The 23,664-nt window shown below is 49.0% G+C and overlaps 1 protein-coding gene and 1 pseudogene across 1 annotated transcript; both read right to left on the bottom strand.

Moving 5' to 3' along the window:
* Nucleotides 1-279: 279 nt before the first annotated feature.
* Nucleotides 280-2,831, bottom strand: LOC149331648 (uncharacterized; annotated as a pseudogene).
* A 2,389-nt stretch (nucleotides 2,832-5,220) lies between these two features.
* On the bottom strand, nucleotides 5,221-17,122 carry LOC149331647 (uncharacterized). Its single transcript, XM_089557389.1, has 8 exons — nucleotides 16,852-17,122; nucleotides 14,516-14,735; nucleotides 14,022-14,175; nucleotides 13,399-13,520; nucleotides 11,066-11,183; nucleotides 10,086-10,259; nucleotides 9,168-9,278; nucleotides 5,221-5,364 (listed from the first exon to the last, which is right to left on the bottom strand). The coding sequence occupies exons 1-8, from the start codon at nucleotides 17,120-17,122 to the stop codon at nucleotides 5,221-5,223; spliced, it is 1,314 nt and encodes a 437-aa protein (XP_089413515.1).
* Between the last annotated feature and the right edge of the window lie 6,542 nt (nucleotides 17,123-23,664).

Raw genomic sequence — 23,664 nt, 5'->3', positions numbered from 1 at the left:
CGGGAGCGCGCTTGCGAACGCTGGCCTGCTGAGCAGCACCGCTTGAACAAAGACCGGCCGTTCACACTAATTGTGCGAGTTGTCTCATTACAATATTTCAGTTCTAGGCAATAAACACAGGCAGGGGCATGTCAGAGGCAGCAATGAACGAGCAGCGTTCTTTATTGGTCACGGTGTGAAATCTGGAGCTTAACAAAAACTGCTGCCAGGTGCACGCGCATAAATGCGTCTAAGCTGTCTTCCCCCCCCCCCCCCCCCCCGTTCTCGGCCCGGGGATAATCAGGGCAGCACCTCGAATCTCACCCTGATCTGGTCATCTTTCACGTAGCCGTCACTGATGATATCATCGAGGTCAATCGCAATTGTGGTATGAAGTCCCGCAGAATCGTCTGATGCTACCGGATTTTGACAAACAGGATCATTACCAGAAAAGTAGTATATGAGCTCACGTTCCGCCCCTCCATTTGGGTGCACAACGGACAGTTTTATTGTTGGCTTTAACGGCCACTGAAGAGCGTCGTCCATGGCACCACTGTACAAACAGAACCAAGCATGGAGTGACATTTTTCGCGTTGCATTTTGAATGAGTAGCAAGCCAGGTGACATATAATAGCCGCATAGATATACTTTATCTCCTTTGTACTGGGACCACCCATCCTTAAAAGCTTTTTCTCGGAGGGATTGGAAGTTTTTCACGAAAAACTCGCAGCGCCTCACCTGCCTTTCACTATGTCCCAACACTCCGTCGCTGCAGTCTCCTGCATTCTTTCTTTCGGTCATGCCTTCCTTAACCTCCTTTATTCCACCTAAAATCTCGGAAGCCTTTTCAAGGATCTCCCCGGCCGCTTCTTTCGACTCGCCTATCACTGCTTCTTCCAGTCTATCCAGGCGGTTGAAAAGAATTACCATACCCTCGCTGTTGGCAACCCAACGTTCCCTCGTATCCTTCCTAAACCTTGTTATTTCATCGAAGCATTTTTTCTGAGTCTCCCTTTGTTCTGTCCTTCCTTGGACCACTTCTCGTCCCATGGTGTCATTCAGAGCGTTAATACCGCTCCGCAGTTCACTCAGTGCTTCTTGGCAGTTGTTCACGCCGTGAACAACTTCACTGAGCCGGTCACTATTGGCGCCGCTTCCGACGAGAAGACGCTCAAGAAGTGCTTTCATTTCGTCTGCCCGTCCTTCTAAGCTCTGCTTGAACGATGCCAGAAGCGCCGCACCGTTTCTACAGCTGGCCTCCCTCCGCACTCGGGTGCAGCAGGCGTAGCAGTGGTGCAGCAGTCCGATCTAAAATGCCTGCAGACGTCGCTGCAAAGAACAACGGCCGAGCATTTGGGGCAGCAGATGGAATGGTATCCGCATTCTCGATGGAAGTGCTGGACGATCTTGGATGCAGGCAGTACTTCCCCGCAGTTACTTTCCTTATTCCAGCATTGGACCTGCAAGTGATAAAGCGCACAGCGCTTTTACAACGCTAAGATCGAGACAAACACAAAATTCTGCTGCACTATTTTTGTAACTTACGTTCAGGCTTTTGGAAACCAAGCGCTTTGGCGAATGCCGAGGGATTATCAGAACGTTCGTGATTTTCAATTTAGACAGTCGAAAAAGAACCGGCATTACAATTGATGCGAAAGATGCAAAACAATCTTTGAAATCAGCATGAGCAGAAGGGGGTACATTTTACAGCTCGACTCTTAGCGGTTCACTTCTAGTGCGATTGGCGTCGGAGTTGAAGCCCATCACGTGACCAGCGCAGCTCACGCGACCTGCGCGCCAAGATGTCACCGCAAGATGCGCCCCCTAGCCGCAAGCGCGCCACCTACGAAGGCAAGACCGTTCTGTACGAGCTTCCGTTGAAGTCAAGGGCTGGCCTCTCATTGCTGAGAGTTAAGTTACCACAAAGACATTTTAACGATGGTTACTTGCTAAATTTTTCGACCGTACATGCCGGCGGAGAGGTTAAGGAGGCATTGTGCGAGGCGTTCACGCTCGATATTTCTCCCAACATCAGCTGCGTCAGTTAAAAGCATTACTGAGAACGCATAATATCAGGGGAATTTTTTTCAGTAATGGTGTCGATCACTATTGGTCAATAAAAGATCACATAATTCAACAGAAAGGAAATGAATCGACAGCAACATGCTGCCTGTGCATTCCGAACCCACGACCTCTGCATTTAGTATTGTGGTGCCCTACCGCGTTAGTTACGCCTTTTACGTTCGAGCGCATCTGCTTTGCATGTAGCCTCACTTTTAATCAGGTTTAAAGCGCTCCATGAACGCGCACCTCTAGCTTTCGGGAATTTGTCGCTTCCTTCTTCCTTCCTCCTCGCCCAACAGCTTACCTTGTCCTTCTAAGGAATGTGTAGCTTTCGAGCCGTGAAGAAGAAACCACGATAAAAATCAAACTTCATGCATGATATGCCTAAGCCTCTAGAAAATGACACCAGCGTCTCACAGGGCTCATTAAAGGCCCTGTATAACAAGGGTCTACATTCGCATAACTGTTGCACAAAAGACAGTCATTCCTTTTTTCGCACTTGCCTTTCTTTTCAGCAGCTCCTCGACGGGGAACTCGTTCTGTTCGACGTCATCCTCGTCACAGCGATGTCCGTCGAGCGGACACACAATGGCGTCGTCCTGGGCGCACTGCTCGTAGCAAGCCTCGCACAGAGTGTGTGCGCACGGAAGAAACGCGGTCCTCTTCCGAACCAGTCCACAGACGCCGCATACTCTGTGCGACGGAATGGGTTTCACGAAGCGTAGGGGCTTCCTGTCGAGCTCCACGAAAAAGCCTACCACAGTGTACTGCCAGATTTCAGGAGGCATCACTCCAGGCGTCCACTCTTAGCTCGGCGGTGTGCACGATCTGACTTTTTCCGCCCCTCGGAATGCGCGCTCTTATCGCTTTTTGCTTGCTCTCCCCCCCCCCCCCCCCCCATTTTTTTTTCTTGCCGGTCGTCAAGGCGACAACGCCCCCAATACCAGCTGCCTCTCGTTCCTCGCCTCGCGGACGCTGTTCATGCGGCGAAAGTTATCAGTTATGCAGCCTTCGTAATGCCCTCCTTCAAAAAATGAAAGGAAAGAAGAACCCTGATAGCAAGCTGCAAACTAGGCGACCACAACTGCTCCCCCACATACACCGAGTGGTTGACAGCTTTAAAAACGTGGCAAGCCGCTACGACGTACAGAATTTGTCAACAATATATAGCCCAAGGGCTTTGCTTTCAAATCGTGCAGCGGAGCTTTTGAGCACATTTGATAGTCCTAAGCTTGGGAAGCATGTGGACTTAAGTTCTTCCCGCCTTCGTGAAATTAGAGTCCCTAAGTATGCAAGAGGTGCCGCACTTCGGAGCTCAGAAGCAGACCCCTGGGGCTGTATACTTTTGACAAACACTGCACCTGTCGTGTTCTCCGCACCCATAAAGCTGTGTGGGTTGTACTCACAGATCGGGCAAAAGAAGAAACCCGAGTGCGATAAGAGGCATGCCAAGTCTGTTGTTTCCTGCGCCGTCAGCGTGGTGAATGAAATCCCACTGACATGTGGAAGGGTCTATACATAGGCCAGACGGGACGTTGCATCATTGACAGGGCGCGGGAGCATGAGAAATCGCTAGAGAACGGAGGAGGGGAATCAAATTGGCCTCCCCGCTGTAAAGATTGGGAGTGTGAGACAGTGCTTAGCAGTATTCTAAGCAGAACTCGCGATCAGGTCGCACGTGAAATTCTTGCAGCCTTTAGGATTAAAAAGAATGGCCGCACGTGTGTTAGTGACAGCTCTGTAGCTCTTCGAAGAAATCAAATTTGCTATCTGGAAAACGAGAGGCAAGCACAGCAAAACAATTGCAATGCCGCAGGTTAAAACTAACGCCTACCGTTCATCATTCTTTCCTCGAACCACAGCCGAGTGGAACACCTTACCCTATGAGGTAGCTGACATGCTCTCAGTTGAATCTTTTGTTACGGCTGTGTCACCTTATCTATCATGCAGCAAGTATTTCTTTACAGCGCTTCTTGCTTTGCCGTCCGCCTTTCAAAGTGTATTCCTTCTTTCTTTTTTTTTCTATTTTTTGATTGTGCACATTCCTTCGTGGCTCATTGTCAATAGCATGTTTTCTTTCTTTGCCGCTGTTAAACTCACCTTAGCAATTGTTCAAGAACAATGTATCCACTCCTGCTTTGACTGCCAAGAGGCAGTTGGCAGTATTTGATAAACAAAATAAATAATAAATAAATAATAATTAAAAAATAAGACCCGTACCGCTAGTTATTCACCCACACTGTCGCCGACATGCTCTGTCTTCCAGTGCCTCGCTTCTTACTGAACCAACTGGGGCCTCGTCTCTCCCTGCCGAGAAGGCTCGCACTTCTGCTGAAAAATAAAAATTTTCTCTCTCTCTCTCTCCCAATCCCGCTTACGCTTAAAATACCGCTACACACTAGATATGTTAACGGGTTGCTTAGTGCACACTCTGGGAATATGCGTAGTGCTTAATTCCAACGTTCTCAAATGGCTCAAAATTGTGTTTGCAGCTCCGACAACGCATCACACTGCTTATCATCCTAGCCCCTCATCCCCCCCCCCCCCCCTCCACAAAAAAAAACATGTCGGGTGGGTCGCCAGAAATTCTGGGGGGCACTTCGTTGACCTAAAGGTCAATGAGGCGAAAGCGTTTAGCGCGGTGTGTCTGCTTTTGTCACTGATGTGTGGTTAAGATGATAATTAGGTACACAATTGTTTGCGAATCTTAAATGCTGGAGACACTGGAGGGCGTTTGGGAGGCATCCGCCTGATTCGACGCCTTTCTGCAAACACTCTCCAGCGTCCTAGACAAGGAGAACTACATATGCGTTGGCAGGAAGTAGCGTAGCATTAGCACGCTCGGCTGCGGAACGGAAGGATGGTGGTTCGAATCCAAACGTGCACAAAGACTTCTTTTGTGGCCTTACTACAAAAATCGGGACACCTCTGCTGACAACCTTCTGTCGACAACGGTGAGGCCTTAAAGGCTTTCGCCTTAAATGTGGACTGCACTGTTTCCCGAACAGTTCAGAAAGCATACCTTTAATCGTTGCGGTTCGGGCTCAAATCCAAGATGAAACAGTTGTGGGTTCGGTTCGGATGCGCCCCAAAATACGTGCGTAGTGTACGAGAGTTATTTATTTATATATATATATTAGTATTCGCCCTTTTTCCTGCGGAGGGCTACGGAAGACGTCATCCGAAGGTGGCCACGTACTCCCTGAGCCGCTTCTCTCGCTCGTCGGGCGCCGTGCAGTTCCAGGTGACGTCAGAGAGGTGCGTGTCGAAGAGCATCCAGGCAATGTTCTTGCGCAGCTGGAGCCTCTTCACCTTGTCCACCTGTCACAAGAGGGCCGCACTCTGTTTACGGCTTGTGTTTTGAGCGTCCGTCTAGCAAATACGCGACTATCTCAACTTGGAGACAGAGCTTTGCAACTTTTGGCTGCCATTGTGGAAGGTCGCATTTTGGTTCCTCAAACAGAGAGGCGGAATAAAACTACTGCGTCCAGTTATTTTATTTAAGTGAACCATCATCATTATCATCGTTACTACGCCCACTGCAGGGCAACGGCCTCTCTCATGTCTCTGCAATTAACCCTGTCGCCTTTGCCAGCTGCGGCCACCCTATCCCCGCAAACTTCTTAATCTCATCCGCCCACCTAACTTTCTGCTGCCCCCTGCTACACTTGTCTTCTCTTGGAATCCACTCCGTTACCCTTAAGGACCAGCGGCTATATTGTCTTCGCATTACATGCCCTGCCCAAGCCCATTTCTTCCTCTTTATTTCGACTAGGATGTAATTTACCCGCGTTTGTTCCCTCACTGACTCTGCCCGCTTCCGGTCGCTTAAGTTACACCTATCATTTTTCTTTCCATAGCTCGCCGAACCCCTTTCGTTAGCCTCCATGTTTCTTCCCCATAAATGTGAGTACCGGTAACATACAGCTGTTGTATACATTTTACTTGAGGGTTACTGGTGAATGGTCATTCATAATCTGACAGAGCCTGTCATATGCGCTCCATACCATTCTTATTCTTCTAGTTATTTGCCTCTCATAATCCGGATCAACGGTCACAACCTGACCTAAGTAAACCTATTCCCATACCACTTCAGCACTTCGCTACCATTTCTGAATTGTTTTTCCATTGCTAGACGGTTGAACATTACTTTGGTTTTCTGCATGTTAATTCTTAGACCCACCGTCCTGCTCTGCCTTCCTAACTCACTGATCATGCTTTGCTGCTCATCTTCTGAGTAACTTAGAAAGAAAATGTCATCAGCGAATCGCAGATTACTTAGGTATTCTCCGTTAACTATCCCCAGCTGTTCCCAATTCAGGCCTCGAAGTACCTCCTGTAAACAGTTGGTGAATAGCATTGGCGAAATCGTGTCTCCCTGTCTCCGAGATTATAGGGACAGACAAAAAGGTATCATATAATTCTATGGCGCTTCCATGCAATTAGGGTGATAGCAAGCATTGTTTGCTTAGGAAACGCCATTTGATTTAATAACGATTGCGTGCAGCTGCTGCATAAACAGGAAGCCTTTAGATACCTGCCTAAAGAGAGTCTTATACGCGGCAGACGTATCAGACAATCCTAAAGCCACACGACCCAAAGAGGACATTTAGAAGTAAATGAAGTTCAGGCTGCGCAAATTTGAGCCGGTGACCCAAAATGGCGCAGTTTCTATCACTCAAAACAACGAAGTGAACATGGAGGCAGCCTAACAGAGCCAGTTAAGAATGTCACCTACGGGCAGAAGCCAGGACTTCCAAAACGCGAGACTTGAAGGAACTCGAAAGTCTGATGCAAGGGGGACTTGCTCGTTGTAATCGTCAATGTCGCCTCTCCCATGTTTAAGATAAGATAAGATAAGAATTTATTGTGTACAAATTGGTTACATAAATCCAGTATACAGGCGAGGGTCCCAAACTCAAGCGACTGTCACAGGACCCCCGGTAAATTAATACTAACTTGATTAAAAAACAAGCAGCATCACAGACAGGTACAATTAGCAGTAATAGCAATGGTATTTTAAGCAAGTAACATTGTAGCGCATACGTAGACATGTAGCGCATAGACCGCGTTTGATTCCATACGACTCGCTGTATTCTTATATATGGGTATAGAAACTGCCAACTCATCTTCGGTGCGTGTTAGCTGAAAGCTCAATTCCTGCGCCGTACTCGAGGTAAATTCCGTCTGTGCAGTCGAATACTGTGGGTATTCACAATTATTTTTGTTTTGTCTTTTCGTTGCGAAAGGTTACTTTTTCAGAACTTCAAAGATCCAAGCTGTCATTTTTGTTGCACAAACGTTTTGGGGACGTCGTCCACGAAAACTTCAGCTCTGCATATCACGAAACACGATAGAGAGTAGTTTTGGTCGTTAGTTCATCATGAAAGCGTAACCCCCACCCTGGCAGACGTCGTCGGTGTCAGTCCTGAGTTTCTGCTCAAAAGTGCGACTCTACGGACGTAGAAACCCCTCCGAAAAAGCAATGAGCTTAGTAAAGGTCCTTGTTTTCCATCGCTCGCTCACATTACGCCAAAAATGGATAAATAACATAAGACCGCACGCAAAACAGTATTCACGACGAATTTTCAGAGGTACTGCAGCTGGTTATTCAGGATCTGGAAGAGTAATGGTTGAGGTTTTATGTGCTAATAGTATAGACGTATTTTGTCCTCAAAGTGACTGTCACCCACACTTCGCGCACTTTTACGTGGGAAGTTCCCAGACACCCTTAGAGCGTGTGGGGGTAGCGGTCTCGGACTGGAAGGAGATGCCCTCGACTCAGCGTAGCAAACTCAGCGGAGACCAGCCACCAAGTGACAAGAGGTTTTTGGGCGTTCGGTGCCCAGCTTTCGCTGGTCGCAAGCCAGAGAATGGGTCGGAGCCAAAGGTTCACAAAACAAAACAAAGTTTATACAGCAATTGAGACGATACAGAGGGTTTCACAAACACTAGTACAAAGACAAAGTGATTAGCAACACAATGCAACTCGTGCAAAGTCAAACTCGAGAGAGAATACAATTCAAAGGCAATATTGCACCTAAAGTGCACTAACACAAGAGAGAAAGGTAAACAAACAAAACACAATTTGTTCACCGGGCACTGCGGCAGTCCGACGACCAGAGTTCCACAACGATGCCGTCCCGCAGACTGGCGAACGTTGCCTCGTTGGTCCGATGCTGGCCGAGTGGTGTTTTCCCGGGAGTCGAACGGGCGCGCTTCCATGAAGCTTAAACGGCGGTCCGGACTGACTAGTAGCGGCCAACGCCCTTTTTTATAGCCGCGCTTGCACGTCTGTTCGTTCTACGCGCCAGAGTAGGCGCGCACATACACGCAGCATCTCCCGTGCAGTCCCCCTTCCTTTCTTTCGCCGGCCGCGCGTCCTCATTGGTTAAAGTCAGGAGTCGTTTCGCGAAGGTTCCAGCGTGTTCTAGCGTGGCGCCGTCGTGGCGGCGTAGCCGACGTCCGAGTGCAGAGGAGGGGGACATGTCTTAGCGCACGCAAGGCTTCCCCTTCTTCCTCCGGTTAACAGTAGAAAGGACTCGCACGTTCTAGACAAATCGGCGTGGATGACTCATTCCTTCGGCGCACGCCGTGGCGGTGGAGAGAGAGGCACGCGCTCGGCGGGGGCTTTCCCTCTCTCCCGTTGGGCTCGCGCCGGCGAGACGCCGTGCGCGCGGCGGTTTTTCTTTGTTTGTTTATAAATGCGCCGAATTTTGTGACAGTGACTAACCCCGGTATCATAGTTCCTCTCATGGCTTACAGCGTATTCATGATAAGTTTCAAAGCGCGACAAGACGGAGACAAAAGGAAAAGAACACACACGACAAGCGCTTGCATTCAACAGCATTCAGCAACATGGGCTGAATGTTTACCAACTTGCCCAACTTTCTGCCCTCCTTACAGCGTATAATTTTCTCATATGCAAGGATGCAGGACTAGCAACAACAGGCGCACGTCGCATAACAACAAGAATGCAGTTTGCTGAAACGCAAAAGCAGGTGTCATACATTGGCATTTTGCTCTTGATTTTTTACGAAAGAAACATGGGGGTGACGTGGTACCCAAGGAAAATAAATAAAAATTCCGTAAAGAACGCTCGACATGTCAAGCGCGTCCTGTACCTTTCGCTTGATAGTCTCCCAGCTGTCGTAGAACAAAACAGACGTCGATGTCGCTCTGTACTCAACATCAAGGCGGTCCATTCGCCTCAGCGTCACGTTCGGGTCACAGACCTGCACGCGAAAAAAAAGCTCTCTTTTGTGGAAGACACGGTACACAGCCATATCGCTACAACATTCCATTCGAGTCAGTTCTGTGCAGTTCACAGGTGCATGTGGTGGTAGTTTATACTTGTCGCGCATTTACTGCTTTCAATCGTCACGTCCCGTGAACAAGGACGTGCACATCGCTAACAAGAACTGAGAGCCCAATCTTCCGTCGCGCTTTAAAAAAAAAACAATAAAGGGTTTTAGCATAGTGAAGTCGTACTAGCGAAGTCGTGTTCCTAATTCATCTATGCCTTCTGAGCACGCTCGTTAGCAGCTGTGCGCCCTACCTTGCTCCATACTGTGCAACTGCACAGTTCTCCGGGGTACGTCTGCACTGTCATTGTGCCGCTGTGCTAAATTTATGCAGGGATATAACGCAGAACGCCACACGGCGTTTTCGAAGCATAGCAACGAAGGATGTTGCGAAAAAAATTAGATGCCTTGGAATCATGCAATGTATCAGCATTCTCAGCACATTTAGCGCCTCAGGAAGCTCTGTTCACAAGGATCTTTGTGAGGGGCATTCAGGGACACAAGGGAACTATTACACACCTGTTCATCCTTGCGAATAGCCTTGCACTGTGCAAGTGTACATGGGCTGAAATGACGCATCCGTGAAGAACTATGCGCACGCTCACTTGTACCTCTTTGTTCATCGTTTCACATTTGTTACGCATGGTTTAAGACGTTCTGAGTTTCAGGCATAGGAGTGGAAATGGGGTGTCCTTCTGCTCAGCGCATCGCGGCCGGATGTAACCTTTGCCCACGCACCTGTTCGTACCCGACCAGCGTGAACTGGGAGCACGGAGCGTAGGCCGCGCTTTCAGGTGGCGTCGAGGGATCTTGCAGCCGGTACAACAAGACGCCCATCTCGAACGACAGGCCCACGTACAGATCCTGGCGCGGGTACGGTTCCGACGCCTGGAGTAGGGTCGCGTGCTTGTCCTTCAAGCAGAAGGAACGGGCGAAAAGCTTAGTTTGAATTACATAGTGACTTCGAAAACAACAACAAAAAAGGAGATATTTAGCTTGGCACGCCCTCTGCAGTCGACGATTGCCACTATATTTACCATAGTGCTGCATCAACTAAGACATAGCTGACTACTATACAGGCTGCATGTCGAGGCGTATACAGGCGCAGCCAGCCTAAAACCACAGCGAAAGGCCGGTTTAATTGGGTTATAGTTAGACCACGTGCAGGATTAGCTATGTCATAAGGCAAATGCTTTATCCCCTCTAATCTATATGGCGTAGTTCCTCAACCCAAAAACAGCCGCACGTCACATAATGCTTGGGATGTAGTCTGCTGAAAACGAAAACGCAGGTGCCATTGCACTGGCTTTTTTGCTGTCGATTTTTTAGCGCAGAAACGTAGTGGCCACGTCGACACGCAGCGCGTAGATGTAACCGTTGTCGGATGGTGCGGTTGGCTGCTTCAGCAGCACTGCAGACGTGCTGAAGTCATTGCACCACGAAACGAGGCAGTGTCAAGATAGAAAGCTGTCTCAAGAGTAGCAGAAGTATAGAACATCGAGAACTGGACCAGGAACCGGACGGTGATATCGTCAAGCTAATGTTTGACGATATTACCGCAGTCTTCGGATGCTTATTAAACGTACGACACGATAAAGGTCTAAATGTCAGTGCGTGAATAATCGAAGACTGCTCCACGCTGACCCAAATCATGCTCCTAACCCTGCTTGATATTTGGGTCTCGCGCCTTGCGCATTGCACCTCTTATTGCCACTCACGAAGCCCAGGTAGGCGGCGCTGGTTGTATTCCAGACGGTGGGCGGAGCGGCTATGCACTGCTTGTCTGTCTCCATGGTCTGCACGCTGCTGATGGAGATCAAGATGTCCACGTCGAAGCTGTGTAATTGTTGAAAATTAAAAAAAAGAAACACCCCGTATCAGGGCAGCGTCAGAGGTGCGCAGTACTGTTCATCCCTCACTCCCATTCGTTCAGCTATAGTGTACTAGAAGTTGGGGTAGTGTGTTCAGGCGCCGCCGCTCACCATGCATTGGCGTGTCGCGGCGCGCGTCGAAAGAAACTGGAGTCGTGCGGCGGCGCTGCTGTAGCATGGGCTGTCGGGAAAAGGGGCGCTTTTCGTTGTCGTCTGCTAGTCAGTGACTCTTACGCGTGCATTGACGCGGTTGCGTGGTACACGGCTCACAGAAAGTTTTTCATGTGATCCCTTTCTCGTGCTATAATTGCCGCTGGCCGTCCGACAGCGAAGAAATGCCGAATCGTCGGCGGCAAAGGCACTGCTTTACACCTGGGTGCACAACAGGCTACAATTGGACTAAGGGTGAGCAGCCGTCGCTTTTCGCTGTTCCTAAAGATGAAGCGCGCAGGAAGATCTGGGAGCGGAATTTGCACCGGAAAGACAAGACCCTGGATGAAACGTACTCGGTATGAAAACTGCTCTTCGAGCCATCGTGCATTCCCAGAGATTACGTGCACGTTATAAACGGAGAAGTCCGCATACCACGCGGGAAACCAGAGTTGACGCCGGACGCCGTGCCGACGTTGCTTCCCAATAACCCGAGCTGCTGTCATTTTTTTGTCAAGGTCATCAAACAGTCGCGAGAGGCAGGGCGAAAACAAAAAAACTGCATGCGAAAATCAGCCGATGTTCATAAGCATGCCACCGCGGCCGTCTGATCATGAATTGGTCACGATTTCGAGGTCGCGCTTCCTGCTCGCTGCAGTATGCACAACAGTTTGTTCATCACCCTTGTGTTCAATCTTTCCTCGGCAGCAGTACCCGCTGTAAGTTCTCTGCGCCTGTATACATTGCAGCTATTGGAAAAGAATTTGGAGGCGCGCGCTCTTGGCAAAAGAAAATATGAGGTAGTCGGGAAGAATGCAGGGCAGCGAAAAATTAGTGTTTTAAAAATGACCTGCAGACTTCATTGTGTTCTTTCTCCTAAAATTTTGTTTCAATTCAATGACGTTGTTACAATAAATTAGCGGAGCTGTTTTTCCGCAATTTTGACTGTCTCGCGGCCGTCTGAGTTACTGCTCTTTATTTTCTTCCATCTGCGACTTGTCTTATCGCATTTAATTTTATTTGTCGTGCATGTACAACGACAAACATTTACAGGGCACGTTATTGAAGTGTTGGCTTTTAAAAGGACAAAAAATATTAGGTGCGATGCACAGAACGCACCGCCGCGTATCGGGAGGAGTGCATGCAGTGACAGCCCATGCCCTGGTGGCGCCATCTCGTGGCTTTCGACATCAACAGCGACAGCCGTGAGTCCTCCCTGAACACACTACCACATATTCTAGTACACTATAGCTCAGCTGCACTTCACTAGAAGAACCGACCACCCAGCGATTTCTTATCCTCCTGGAATGTGCCTTGAAAACTGACGTTTAGGGGAAAAAACCTTTTTTTCTCCATAGCGCACGGTAGCGTCAGTTTGTGGGTCAGGGAGAACGAATGCATACTATACCAGATCTTATCCATGAATCTAGAAGTTCATCGCACCGAAGAAACAACAGCAGTCTGTTCCTTCGCATAGAAGTCTTAGCAAGCGTAAAAACATATCTAGCCGATAAGATGCATGAAAAACAGTTGTGTAAAAACAAATGGCGCTTAAGCATGCGCATCCGCCATAGTTTTTACGGAAAAAATATATTAATTTCTTGAATGAACTACCCTAGGAATCTGTTGGTGTAAATAATTTTTGAACCTACGAAGTGCGATACAAGCAGTTAATACAAAGCTATCTTGTCGCCTACTGTGGTGGAGGCACATCGTTTTTTTAATTTCGCCTCCGCCCAAATGTAGGCACCAGGGCCGTGACCGATCTTGAAACCTTAGACTTAAGAGATTACCGCCATGGCCACTAAGTCGCCGCGGTAGATACCTGGCAGTCCACTGCAAGCTTCTAGTGCAATTCTTGAATAGCCTATGCCTTTACCGGCTCGTCTACACTCTTCGTGATGCGTCTGTTCTCTCCAGTAGAGCTACCACTGTCGTGTAGTTTATGTTTCTGTTAAAAATGGGAACAGTATTAGGACATACAAGCTGACAGCGTGTGTTTTTCGCTCTTGTTTCGTCCACTCGCATACCTGGCGAGGAGCCGGAACTGCGCCTGATAGATGGTCCATGCTGCGGTGTCGTTGTAGCTCCAAAGTCCCGCCGCCACCACAATGTGCCTGGAACGGTCGCCTTCCTGAAGCCTCCTCAGTGTCTGCAATGCAGCCGAAAGGTACAAATTGCAAAACGCATGTCTAGAACGACGGAATTCTGTACTTCGCAGCTCCCAAAGCAGCTGCGACCAGGAAGGCAAAAAATGACGATGAAATCCTATGAGTTTAACTGTACATATGCTTACATCCAGACCGTTTTAAACCAAATGTTTTCACTAGAGATCGCGGTGGTGAGCCCGAAACACACCCAAACGTGTTCTAGCGTTCTTTCCTTTGTACAAGGACGCACCTGTCACTCAGAAGGCCTTTACGGCAATACGTTACAATGCTACCTGCTGTTCTTCAAAACTGGGTTAGTTGTCAAAGACAGAGACGCGTCTGTCCTAAGGGAAGGTACCTTCGGCTAAAGGCATTTTACATCGAACTGAAACCAGGAACCCGACCACCATTCACCAGAATTTACTTCCACTCACTAAACCTCACAGAACTCCTCAAGAGGCAAGGAATGAGTGCTTCGTGCTTTTTTTTCCCGCCGTCCTCACCGCGAACACAGGACCAACGTTGGCCACCAAGAGCGCTATGTGGCTGGCGCGAGTGACAACGTTGAGGATGCCGTAGTGCTTGATATTGTTGGAGGCCAGGTCTCCCAGTTCCTGCTTGACCATATCGTCGTCCAAGGATGCGGGGGCAACGTGCCTGCATGACATTAAAGCTTAAAGTTTAGTAATTGCTCAAATTTTCAGATGATAACTTAGGCTAGAAGCTTCTACGCAGCAAGGAAGAGGTTCCAACGCACTGAAGTACAGCTCAATCACCACTTCATCAGGATCCCTGTCAGAAGCCTAAAAACATCAATACAAATTTTAGTTCCAAAAGGCGCACCTATTAGATCTGATTATGAAACACCATTTGTGTTACACACGGCTACTTATAGTAACAAGTAGTAAATGAAAAAAATAGAGCAAGTAACAAAGTATTATAGGTTATAGGTTATAGCCAAGTGAATGATTAGCACAGACGTGCTCTGCGCACTGACCGCGCGTCGAAGGACACGCCGCCGGGGTAGTCGGCGAACTCTTCGCCCCTGAGCATGCGCACAAAGTTCCGCCAGGCGCCGCCACCTTCGGAACCTCGCAGCTTCCCGTTGGAGACGAGAACGTGCGTGAAGAACACGTAGCTGCACACGCCAGGCGCCGGGTACGAGGTGAAGGCAGTGGCGCTGCCACCCATGGTGCACACCAGGGGCGTTCGGGTGGCTGCACCGAGGTCATCGAACAAGAGAATGAGTTGAAGTTGAAAGTTCATTGAGGAATTCAAACAAAGTTACAAGCGTATACAGCGAGATGCTCCATGGTAAAAGACCGCGGGCGGTACCTCCCATGAAAATAAATTTCAATAAGCAACAAAATACAAAATGGACAACACATTAATTAGCAATGCAGAGAATAAATATAAGTACATAGTGTAATATGAGTTACTGAAATATTTAAATACAAACAATGTAATGCAGGAGAATGTACAATAAAACACTCACAGGTGCCGCGATACATAGAATCAATAAAAAAATCACACATTAAGAAGGAAAAGCTTTAATTTGACCTTGAACAAAGAAAGCGCATAGTTTGTTTGATGTCTACGTTCAAAGAGTTCCAAAATGATATGGATGAAAAATGAAGGCGTTGTTTCCCGTAGTTAGTTCTGACCTTAGGTAGTAAAAAGTTATTACGCAGCGCAAAACGTGTGACGATGTTGCTCATGATCGTGCCGGGAGAAAATATGCTTAGCGGGAGATGATGATGAAGAATCTTAAAGAATAGGATACCAATGTTGTAAAAATAAAGTGCAGAGATATTGCTTAGGACTTCGCGCAAGGTCATCTCTGCCGGTCCCAATGAATCGCACGAAATACAACATACACTGTGCCGAACTTCTAAAAAAGTCCGTTGGTGTACACCGCCACCAACAGCACCGCCAAAAAGCACCACCACTTTTATCATCAACATAACATTCATCACATTATTAGGTTTGGTTTATGGGGTTTAACTTCCCAATTTGACTCAGGCTATGCGACACGCCGTAGTGAAGTGCTCCGGAAATTTCGACCAACCGGGGTTCTTTACCGTGCAATGACATCGCACAGTGCACGGGCCTCTAGAATTTCGCCTCCATCGAAATTCGACCGCAGCGGCCGAGACTGAATCCTCGTCTCTCGGCTCGGTAGCCGAGCACCATAACCACTGAGCCACCGCGGCGGGGCTCATAACAATTATTAGTCAAACAGCAAATATAAAGTATTCGTCCTAGAATTTCCCTTACCGCTGGCCTGGCACGTACTGTTTGATATCAGAAAGCGTAAATTTTAATGCCCACAAGCACAAGTGGATTGGCAACGTGTAAAGGCAGTTTTCCTGAGAAACTTCAGGCATGCTTAAAGGCGGGAGTTGCAGCCGTTTGTGAACAAATGATATTTCACTTTCCGCAATTTTATAATCACAATTTGAGAAGTCTGTTACTACATTTTCCGTGACAGGCTCGAAAGGCACGCACAGAGCAGCGTCCAAAAAGGGGATAGGTACTGTATATTTGTTGACGTGCCGTTCCCCTCGGCGAGGCAGCCCTTCGACGGGTTACATCAGAGCAGTAGAAGTTTGAACACAACAGGAAGGAATATGAGCTACTTTGCGCCGTGAGGTCTTGAAAATCATGCTGCGTTCATTGCCTCTTTTAGTAGCATTCTTTCCTTCCTGGCTCTTCTCAAAAATTTCAACGTGCCTGAAATATGTGGTGGTGGAATATCGTGACTTTAGTGATAACTCAACTTTGGCACCCCGTAAACTTCAGCATTTAACGTACTTGTTTCCACAAAACACCACTTTCTACCAAACAGATATTAGTAACTTATTTCTTGAAAAAAAAGCATTCAACGTCGCCTGACGATAAATACAATTGTCGAATCCAGTGCTTTGTTGCATATATTGTTTTTATTGTTACAAGATGCGATTGTTTCCTAATGGCATGCCAAGTTGAACACAAGTGTTAAAAGTAAAACAAACATAGACATTTATACCTCAAGCCTGTCATTATTCATTATTGCTGCATTCATTTTTTGTTCATTCTTCATTTCTTTTTCTGCCCTCATCGCCTTTACAAACCTGCAATCCGGCCCTCGGATTTAGATACCCCCGATTTAAACGGAGATGAGGTGCAAAAACTCCATGCGCTGTGCGATGCCACTCCATGTGGCCACTGTGAATCCAGGGTCCTCCACCACCACGTCCCTCGTAGGGGAAGTGCAGCTCCGCGATATGAAACCCCGCACGCAACCACTTGATCTCATTACAAACGTTATGTGCGGCTCTTGGCCTGCCTCACTGGTTGTAGTGGTGGTGCTCTGCCGGGTGCTCCTCTTGGTCGGCAGCGGCTTCCGAGTCTTGGGTTCGACCACGGGAGGGAGGGGCTCGTCCTCCACGGCAGGGAAGCCAGGCTTGAGCGTCGTCGTCGAGACCGTGGTCGGGGTGGTGGCCGCCGTGCTGCTGCCTGGAGTTGTTCCCACTGCCTCTTTCTCCGTCGTATCTTTATCTGGTGCCTTCCCCTGCGGTGGTGGAACCACGGTGGGTTCGATCGCAAAGAGTTTCTTAGTCATACTTTACAGGCTCAAATCCTTGATTTCTGCCTCGTTAGCTGCCATATATGCTGACTACCGTAGTGTAAATCATATCACGGCATATCACGGAAGTATAAGCACAACTTCGGTGCGCCTACTTGAAAAAGAATTTGCTTTTTTAGGTCGTCCACGATAGTTTAGATTTCTTGTCTTTGTCTCTTTTTGCGCAGTGATTAGTGATGATGCTGTTGCGCATGCTCTGCTGGCCTTCCTCGGACCATGTATTTTCCAATAAACTTCAGTTGTTAGTCCAGTCGTTGTGGTGTGTACACTCTTCTTGTCCGTCGTCTTGCGTAACGTACAGTCGGGGACAGAACTCTCCGGACCACGTGTTCCTCTAACGAAGCCGATATCTTGTGGAGGTAAAAGTTACATTTTGTTCTTTCATCTCTACAAGTGCGGTCTCCAGCCGCTGTCTTATTGTAGACCTGTAAGGTTCATTGAGGAACACGTTGTCCGGAGACTTTTCTCCCCGACTGTACATGATCGTCATGTCATGGCGTCGCTGTTTCCATTCGCGGAACTAAAACTGGGAATGTAAGCAATGGCGTAACCTCCCGCAAAATACCTGCTTTTAGCGTACGTTAGCATGCATACGGTCGCCTCGAGCGGCGACGTGGTGGCCGGGAGGTGTGAACGAGGCAACATTTCGGCGGATTTCGCTCGCTCTCGCCGCCGAATGCCCAAGTGTGACCGAGCCGCACCGCTGCGGAACGCAAATTCTTACTTCGAGCACACTTTCATAGGAGTCGCCGTGTCGCGAAGCAACCTAGCTGTTCGAGGATGCAGGTAAAAAAAAAAACCGTGTTTTTTCACAAGCACGGCTAAAACATTGCGCGTAGTCGCCCGCGTAGCGGTCAGTCCACGCTGCCATTTCTGCCGCCTGCTCAGCTGCGCTCACGCCTTGCTCGCGTCCTTGCGTCGCGTCTCGCCGCCCGCGTGAGTATGCGGAGTCACTTGTGGCAGTAGTGAGGGGAAGCGTCCCTCTAGGACCAGGAGCGACTAAAGGACGCATGAATGCAGGTGCTCGCTGCCTTGACTCTGAGGATGCACCAAAGATGACGACCTTACTTAGGGCTCCTGAGTAAGAAAGCTTTCATATTGACATGAGGGGGCCTCACTGCAGTGAAAGCTTCCTTACTGAGGTACGGAAGCTCTCAGAGTTTGGGGGTAAGAGATTTTCTTGTAGCATCCAGGGTGTCTCACGGACAAATGACGTTTGCGCACTGGACAAACGGATAGCGTTCGTGTTTGGCCACGCTTTTCGTCATTTTGTTAAGCGTATAGCTTCAGCGGTGCCGGCCGGAGCTGGAGTCGGTAGTCCTTTATGCGCGCCGGCGGCCTTTCGCACTGCTGCACTGAGAGTAAAATGGCTGCTGCCGTTCTTCTCTCAGTTAAAGGTTTCTTCGATTTGGCTGCACTTTCTGCACCAGTGCAAGGCGTGCAGCACTTTCGGATGCCTCGTGCCAGTGCAACGCAGTGCAGCCAGTGCAGTTCTGTCTTCGTTCCGCAAAGCCTAGTGCAACACGAGCTCTCGTCTGGCTTGCACTCTCCGAATTAGAAGAGCAGATGTAGTGCAGAAATATGGTGGCGCCCATGTGTAGGTCGGCAGAAGCGAAGATATGACAGTAGTGGCATAATAATATGATGGGGTACTTTGTTGAAGTGAAGAGGTGAGTGACTGTTCCAGGTGTCATAATAAGCCTCTCCCTGGTGTAAACAGTGTGACGTCAGAAAGGTGTGGTCCGATGGCAGAAATCGTCCACTTTCAATTTTGAACCGGTGTCGAGTGCTCCCCCGCCGCCTTTGTTCCCCGATTCGAGACGCACCGCAGCCTGTCTTCCTGCGAGAGCCTCCTGGGTACAGTGCACGGTTTACCCATTGGGCCAGAAACACGTGCGCTGATGACGTAGGCCTGGAGAGGTCCATTGCAAACTTAAGCGCTCAAGTCGAGCACCGTGGGCACCATTTAAGCGCATATTCGTAATCTTTGCAGCTGATTAATCGATATCAGATAAAGTCACCAGAAGTGAAGAAACATAACAGGATTTAGTTCATTACATTTCGGCTGGAGGGCCAGCAACACGCAGCTTTTAAAGCACGCGCGAGGTACAGGAATAGCGTGAAGCACAAGTGCAAGCAATGGGGAGGGGGGCAAAGGCTGAAAAAGAGGGGAAAGTGAAAAAAGGAAATCGGTGACAACTTGACAAGGGGGGATACAGGTGTTCGGATGCAGGTGTTCAGAAGGACAGGAAAATAAGGGGGAGGGGTGGGGGGGAGGAGCAAATGCCTTTCCCCACCACCTCATGGCTTTCTCAGAAAAAAGAGGGGTGACGCCAAATCGACGAGACCTAGAGTAGCACTTGAAGCACCCTGGTCATACATCCAGCGTTCTTGAACAAAACTCTTGATTATTGGAACATTGTAAGCTTCTGTTACGGAAATTCTGAAGGTAATGGTCCATTGTTTCGATGCCTCGCAGGATCATTCTTTTAAAGTTTTTTCATAGCTGGCATCGAGCAGCTGAGACGTTTTTGACGGTAGCAAAAGCGTTAATAGAAAAAAAAATGGAAGCCTACTCGAGGGAGATCTGCGCATATATAATACGCGATAGCGTGTGCAGCACGTCGGGGTAGTAGGAGTCGAAAACGCGTATCGGAAATAATTGTGCGCTGTGTAAAAAAAAAAATTGTATCATGGTAATTTGTGGTTCTAGTGATTATAGAGTGGTTCTAGTAAACGACCCTCGTTTACTGAGCGCTACATGGCGCAGTAACACGGCAAGAGGACAAATTCCGGTCTCCTTCCCTTTCCAGCCTTGGCTACAGTTCCACAGAAAACTGACCCCACCGAAGAGATCGGCTATGCCTTCTCATTCGACCCAGTCCGACTAATCAGCGCGGTGATTCACGTAGGATCAATAGCTAGGGGGCTATTCCGAGTGTTAAGAGACGACAAGCGTTGAAAGACCCTGGTACTTATCTAGGGTGTTCTCATTTTTAGTTATCACTGTTCGCATTTCGTTAGATATTCTGAAAACTGTTAAACTGCTTCCCATGCGCGTTCTTCATTGACAAATGAAGGCGGGCTAGTTGGTGGTTGACAATGGAGTGCATATTGCAACCACGCAAAACGACGCAGGACGAAGAGAGGAAAGCGCGTATTGTCCTGTGCTTTCCTCCCTTCGTCCTGCGTCGTTTTGCGCGGTTGCAATATGCACTCCATCGTTCTTGATTAGCCTGCGGAGATTGCAAGTTCACAGCTTGCGGGCGTGGTACTGTTCGATAAGATATTGAGCACCATCAAGTGCTCAAGGCTTACACGCTTTTGTCGCCTCAAGAGGCCAAAAAAATGGAGCGTTGGCTTTCGAGAGTAGCAACTAGCGCGTCCGCCCTCCGGCGCATGTCTGTATCCCCCCCCCCCCCCCCCCTCCCGAACATGGAATGACATCATCACTCCTCCGGGTAGATATGCCATCAAAAGGCAGGGGTTGATAGAGAAAGGCAAGGCGACTTCCGCGGTCAATGGAAACTGGTTTTGAGGCCTTCTCCCTGAGGCGCTATAGACCTTTGCATCGGGCGAGGGAGTTGTCGAAACTCCTCTCTGGACTGTCGGAAACCGGTTCCGCCGCCGCTTCCACCGTGCTAGCGCGAGGTGTTCACGACAGTCCAGTGAACAATATGGCAGCGCCCAGGGAGCCCTTACTGCAAAGGTCTATACAACACCCTATCAGCTGGATAACAAAGCAGACTGCCCTCAAGACGGGAGCGGCTGAATGAACCCGTCCCTCGCGTGCACTGGGCGAGAGGCCACCTTCCCACAGACTTGGATGTGATAGATGTGTACAGTGGTGTGCTGGTTCCGCGAAATCCGCTAGAATATAGCCGGGGTTTGTCGCTCACATCCACGACGACAAATGGTTTTCTATAGATGTGATTCGATTCGATCACATCGCTCGCTGTTGTCTGCCAAATGTTGACTTTTCGAAAGCGGTCACTCAATCGTCAGGTCTGCATTCATAGGACCTAAAATGGAAGTACTATAGTCTGTTACAATTTAAGAAAGCAGCGACTTTCCCCCTAAGCGGAGCCCCTTCCAGCCAATGGCGTCACCGATTCTCATGACCCTCCGATCGCCTGACAGGAAAGGATTATCCCGTTTCAACTACCACTCCCTGCTTTCTGACGCCACCAGGGTAATCCGAATCGGCCGACGCTATAGTTGGTATGCACGCAGCCGCGGTGCCCCGCCGCATAGGGTGCCTCGATGCGCGCGCCCTCTCCTCAGCGGAGGAGAGGGCGCGCGCATCGAGGCACCCTACCGCCGCAGTGCCCTACTTTTTGAAGCTAGGTCAGGGAGTCTTGGAACGCGACACTACAAAAAGAAATTTAACCAAGAAGATGACACATGTGCCGTCTGTGGTCGACCTGTGGAAACAATTGAACACCTCATACTCAAATGTGATGGTATCCATCCGGATGTCGATGCAGGCATACTCACTCTTCCTGAGGTCCTAGGGTTTAAAGATAACAATGGTCATGTAAATAAATCTGCAGTGGAAGTTAGCAAAAAGCGACTGGAGGATTGTTGGCTGTAAAGCAGAGATGTGGCATAAGGTTTGAAGTGTAGGAAACCGTAGGTAAAGAAGATGGCGAATCTTAATGGAATTGACAACACAGTTGAACAAAAATAAAGAAAGAAAAGCTGAGCATGGTGGAAATTTCCACCACCCCGTTTGAAAGGGGGCGCTCCTATCCATCCGTCCATCCAGCCGGCCGCCATGACGGAGGTGCACGTAGCAGACGAACTCTTGCTCCTCGAGCATGTTTTCTTCGCGTGTCGCGTTCAGACGGCCGTTTGGAATCCGCGTGCATGAGAAATTCGGCCGCTAAGTCGCCGAGCACTAGAGCCGCACGAAACTGCGTCGTAAACGAATGCCAGTTTGACTGGGAAGCTGTGCTTGTTAGCACTGCTCGAGCCGGCCGAGAAAACAGGCGCAGCGACGAAAGTTGGTCGCGTGTTAAGTTCCCCTCGATTCCAGGATGTAAGCTCGGATAGCAGTCAATGAAACCAACGCTTCCGTGAAACCGGAGAGCCGCATGTAGTTCAGGCACATTCGTGGGGAAATGATCGGTGACTCGACGCCACTCGACAGCTGCGGCCTGTCTGCGGTGCTCCTTGCATAACTGTGGACTGTGTATCTGCGCAGAGCCGTTGACTTCCGTGCTGTATTACTTACCTGACCGTGATATAACGTTTCATACTTTAATCTTAGGTTGACCTGCAAAATTCTTGGACGAAGTGCACCCTAAAAACACGCAGGATGGCTACCACAGTTTGCTTAGATATATTCAATGAAAGGATGTGACCTCGTGGTTTTCTTGGTCTTGAATTCCTAGGAGATGCGCTTCGTTTTTCGGTGAAGTCGTGGCCACCCAGGCGGCGTCCTATCGCGGACGATGTGAAATTTGCGCTTGCATCAGGGTGATACTGCATGGCTTGCGAGCTGCACGGCAAACCTGATCCTTATCAAAAGAGCTCAATTTTTGCACCGTGCGCTGTGTTGTCAGATGCTGACACGAAAAAGAGGCACGATACTGATAAAGCGCGGGCTATCAAGTGTAAGCTAGTAGGTACTCTCGTGTCGAATTTTATCAACATGGCGTGCACAATGCAAAAGTGAACAACTACCTAGCCCAGTCTGCTGCCTTATAAGCGGCTGTTGTGACAACCTATACGACCTCCTTTGTGCAGAAGAACGACTGCTCCAGACTGGTAAGAAGGCTTCCGATGTCCAGCCATGTGCGTGCGTTGTGTGCAGGCGACTCCTAAAGAAGCCATAATACCAATTTCTTTTGTCAGACATTTACTTGGTGTGCCCATGCATCGCGGACGCTGTAGCGAGAGGCTGAGTCACCGATCACTTCCCGCGAGTGTGCCTGAACTACATGCGGCTCTCCGGTTTCACAGAAGCGCTGCTGTCGTTGACTGCTATCCGAGCTTATATCCCGGAATCGAGGGGAACTAAACATGCGACCAACTTTCGTCGCTGCGCCTGTTCTCTCAGGCCGGCTCGAGCAGCGCTAACACGCACAGCTTCCCAGTCAAAGTGGCATTCGTTTACGATGTAGTTTCGTGCGGCTCTAGCGGTCGGCCACTTACCGGCCGAATTTCTGATGCACGCGGATTCCAAACGGCAGTCTGAATACGACGCGCGAATAAAACATGCTTGCGGAGCAGGAGTTCGTCTGCTACGTGCACCTCAATCATGGCGGCTGGCAGGATGGATTGAATGGATGGATAGATGGATTGGATGGATGGACGGATGGACGGACGGACTGGGACTGGTTGGATAGGAGCGCCCCCTTTGAAACGGGGTGGTGGCAATTGCCACCATGCTCAGTTTTTCTTTCTTTATTCGTTTTCAACTGTGTTGTCAATTCTCATTAAGATTCGCGATTTCTTTACCTACGGTTTCCTACACTTATAACCTAATGTCACATCTCTGCTTTTCAGCCACC

The sequence above is a fragment of the Amblyomma mixtum genome, chromosome 8 (assembly GCF_055824585.1).
Source record: "Amblyomma mixtum isolate Tamu chromosome 8, ASM5582458v1, whole genome shotgun sequence".
Lineage (NCBI taxonomy): Eukaryota > Metazoa > Arthropoda > Arachnida > Ixodida > Ixodidae > Amblyomma > Amblyomma mixtum.
Note: the sequence above shows the minus strand (reverse complement) of the source record. Positions and strands in the feature narration are given on the sequence as shown.

Coding starts and splice junctions, on each gene's coding strand:
- LOC149331647 (XM_089557389.1), bottom strand. CDS start 17,122: ATGACTAAGAAACTCTTTGCGATCGAACCCACCGTGGTTCCACCACCG. Junction 14,736..16,851: donor GAGCACCACCACTACAACCA/GTGAGGCAGGCC, acceptor ACCTCGGTGCAG/CCACCCGAACGCCCCTGGTG. Junction 11,184..13,398: donor CAGTTCCGGCTCCTCGCCAG/GTATGCGAGTGG, acceptor ACAATTACACAG/CTTCGACGTGGACATCTTGA.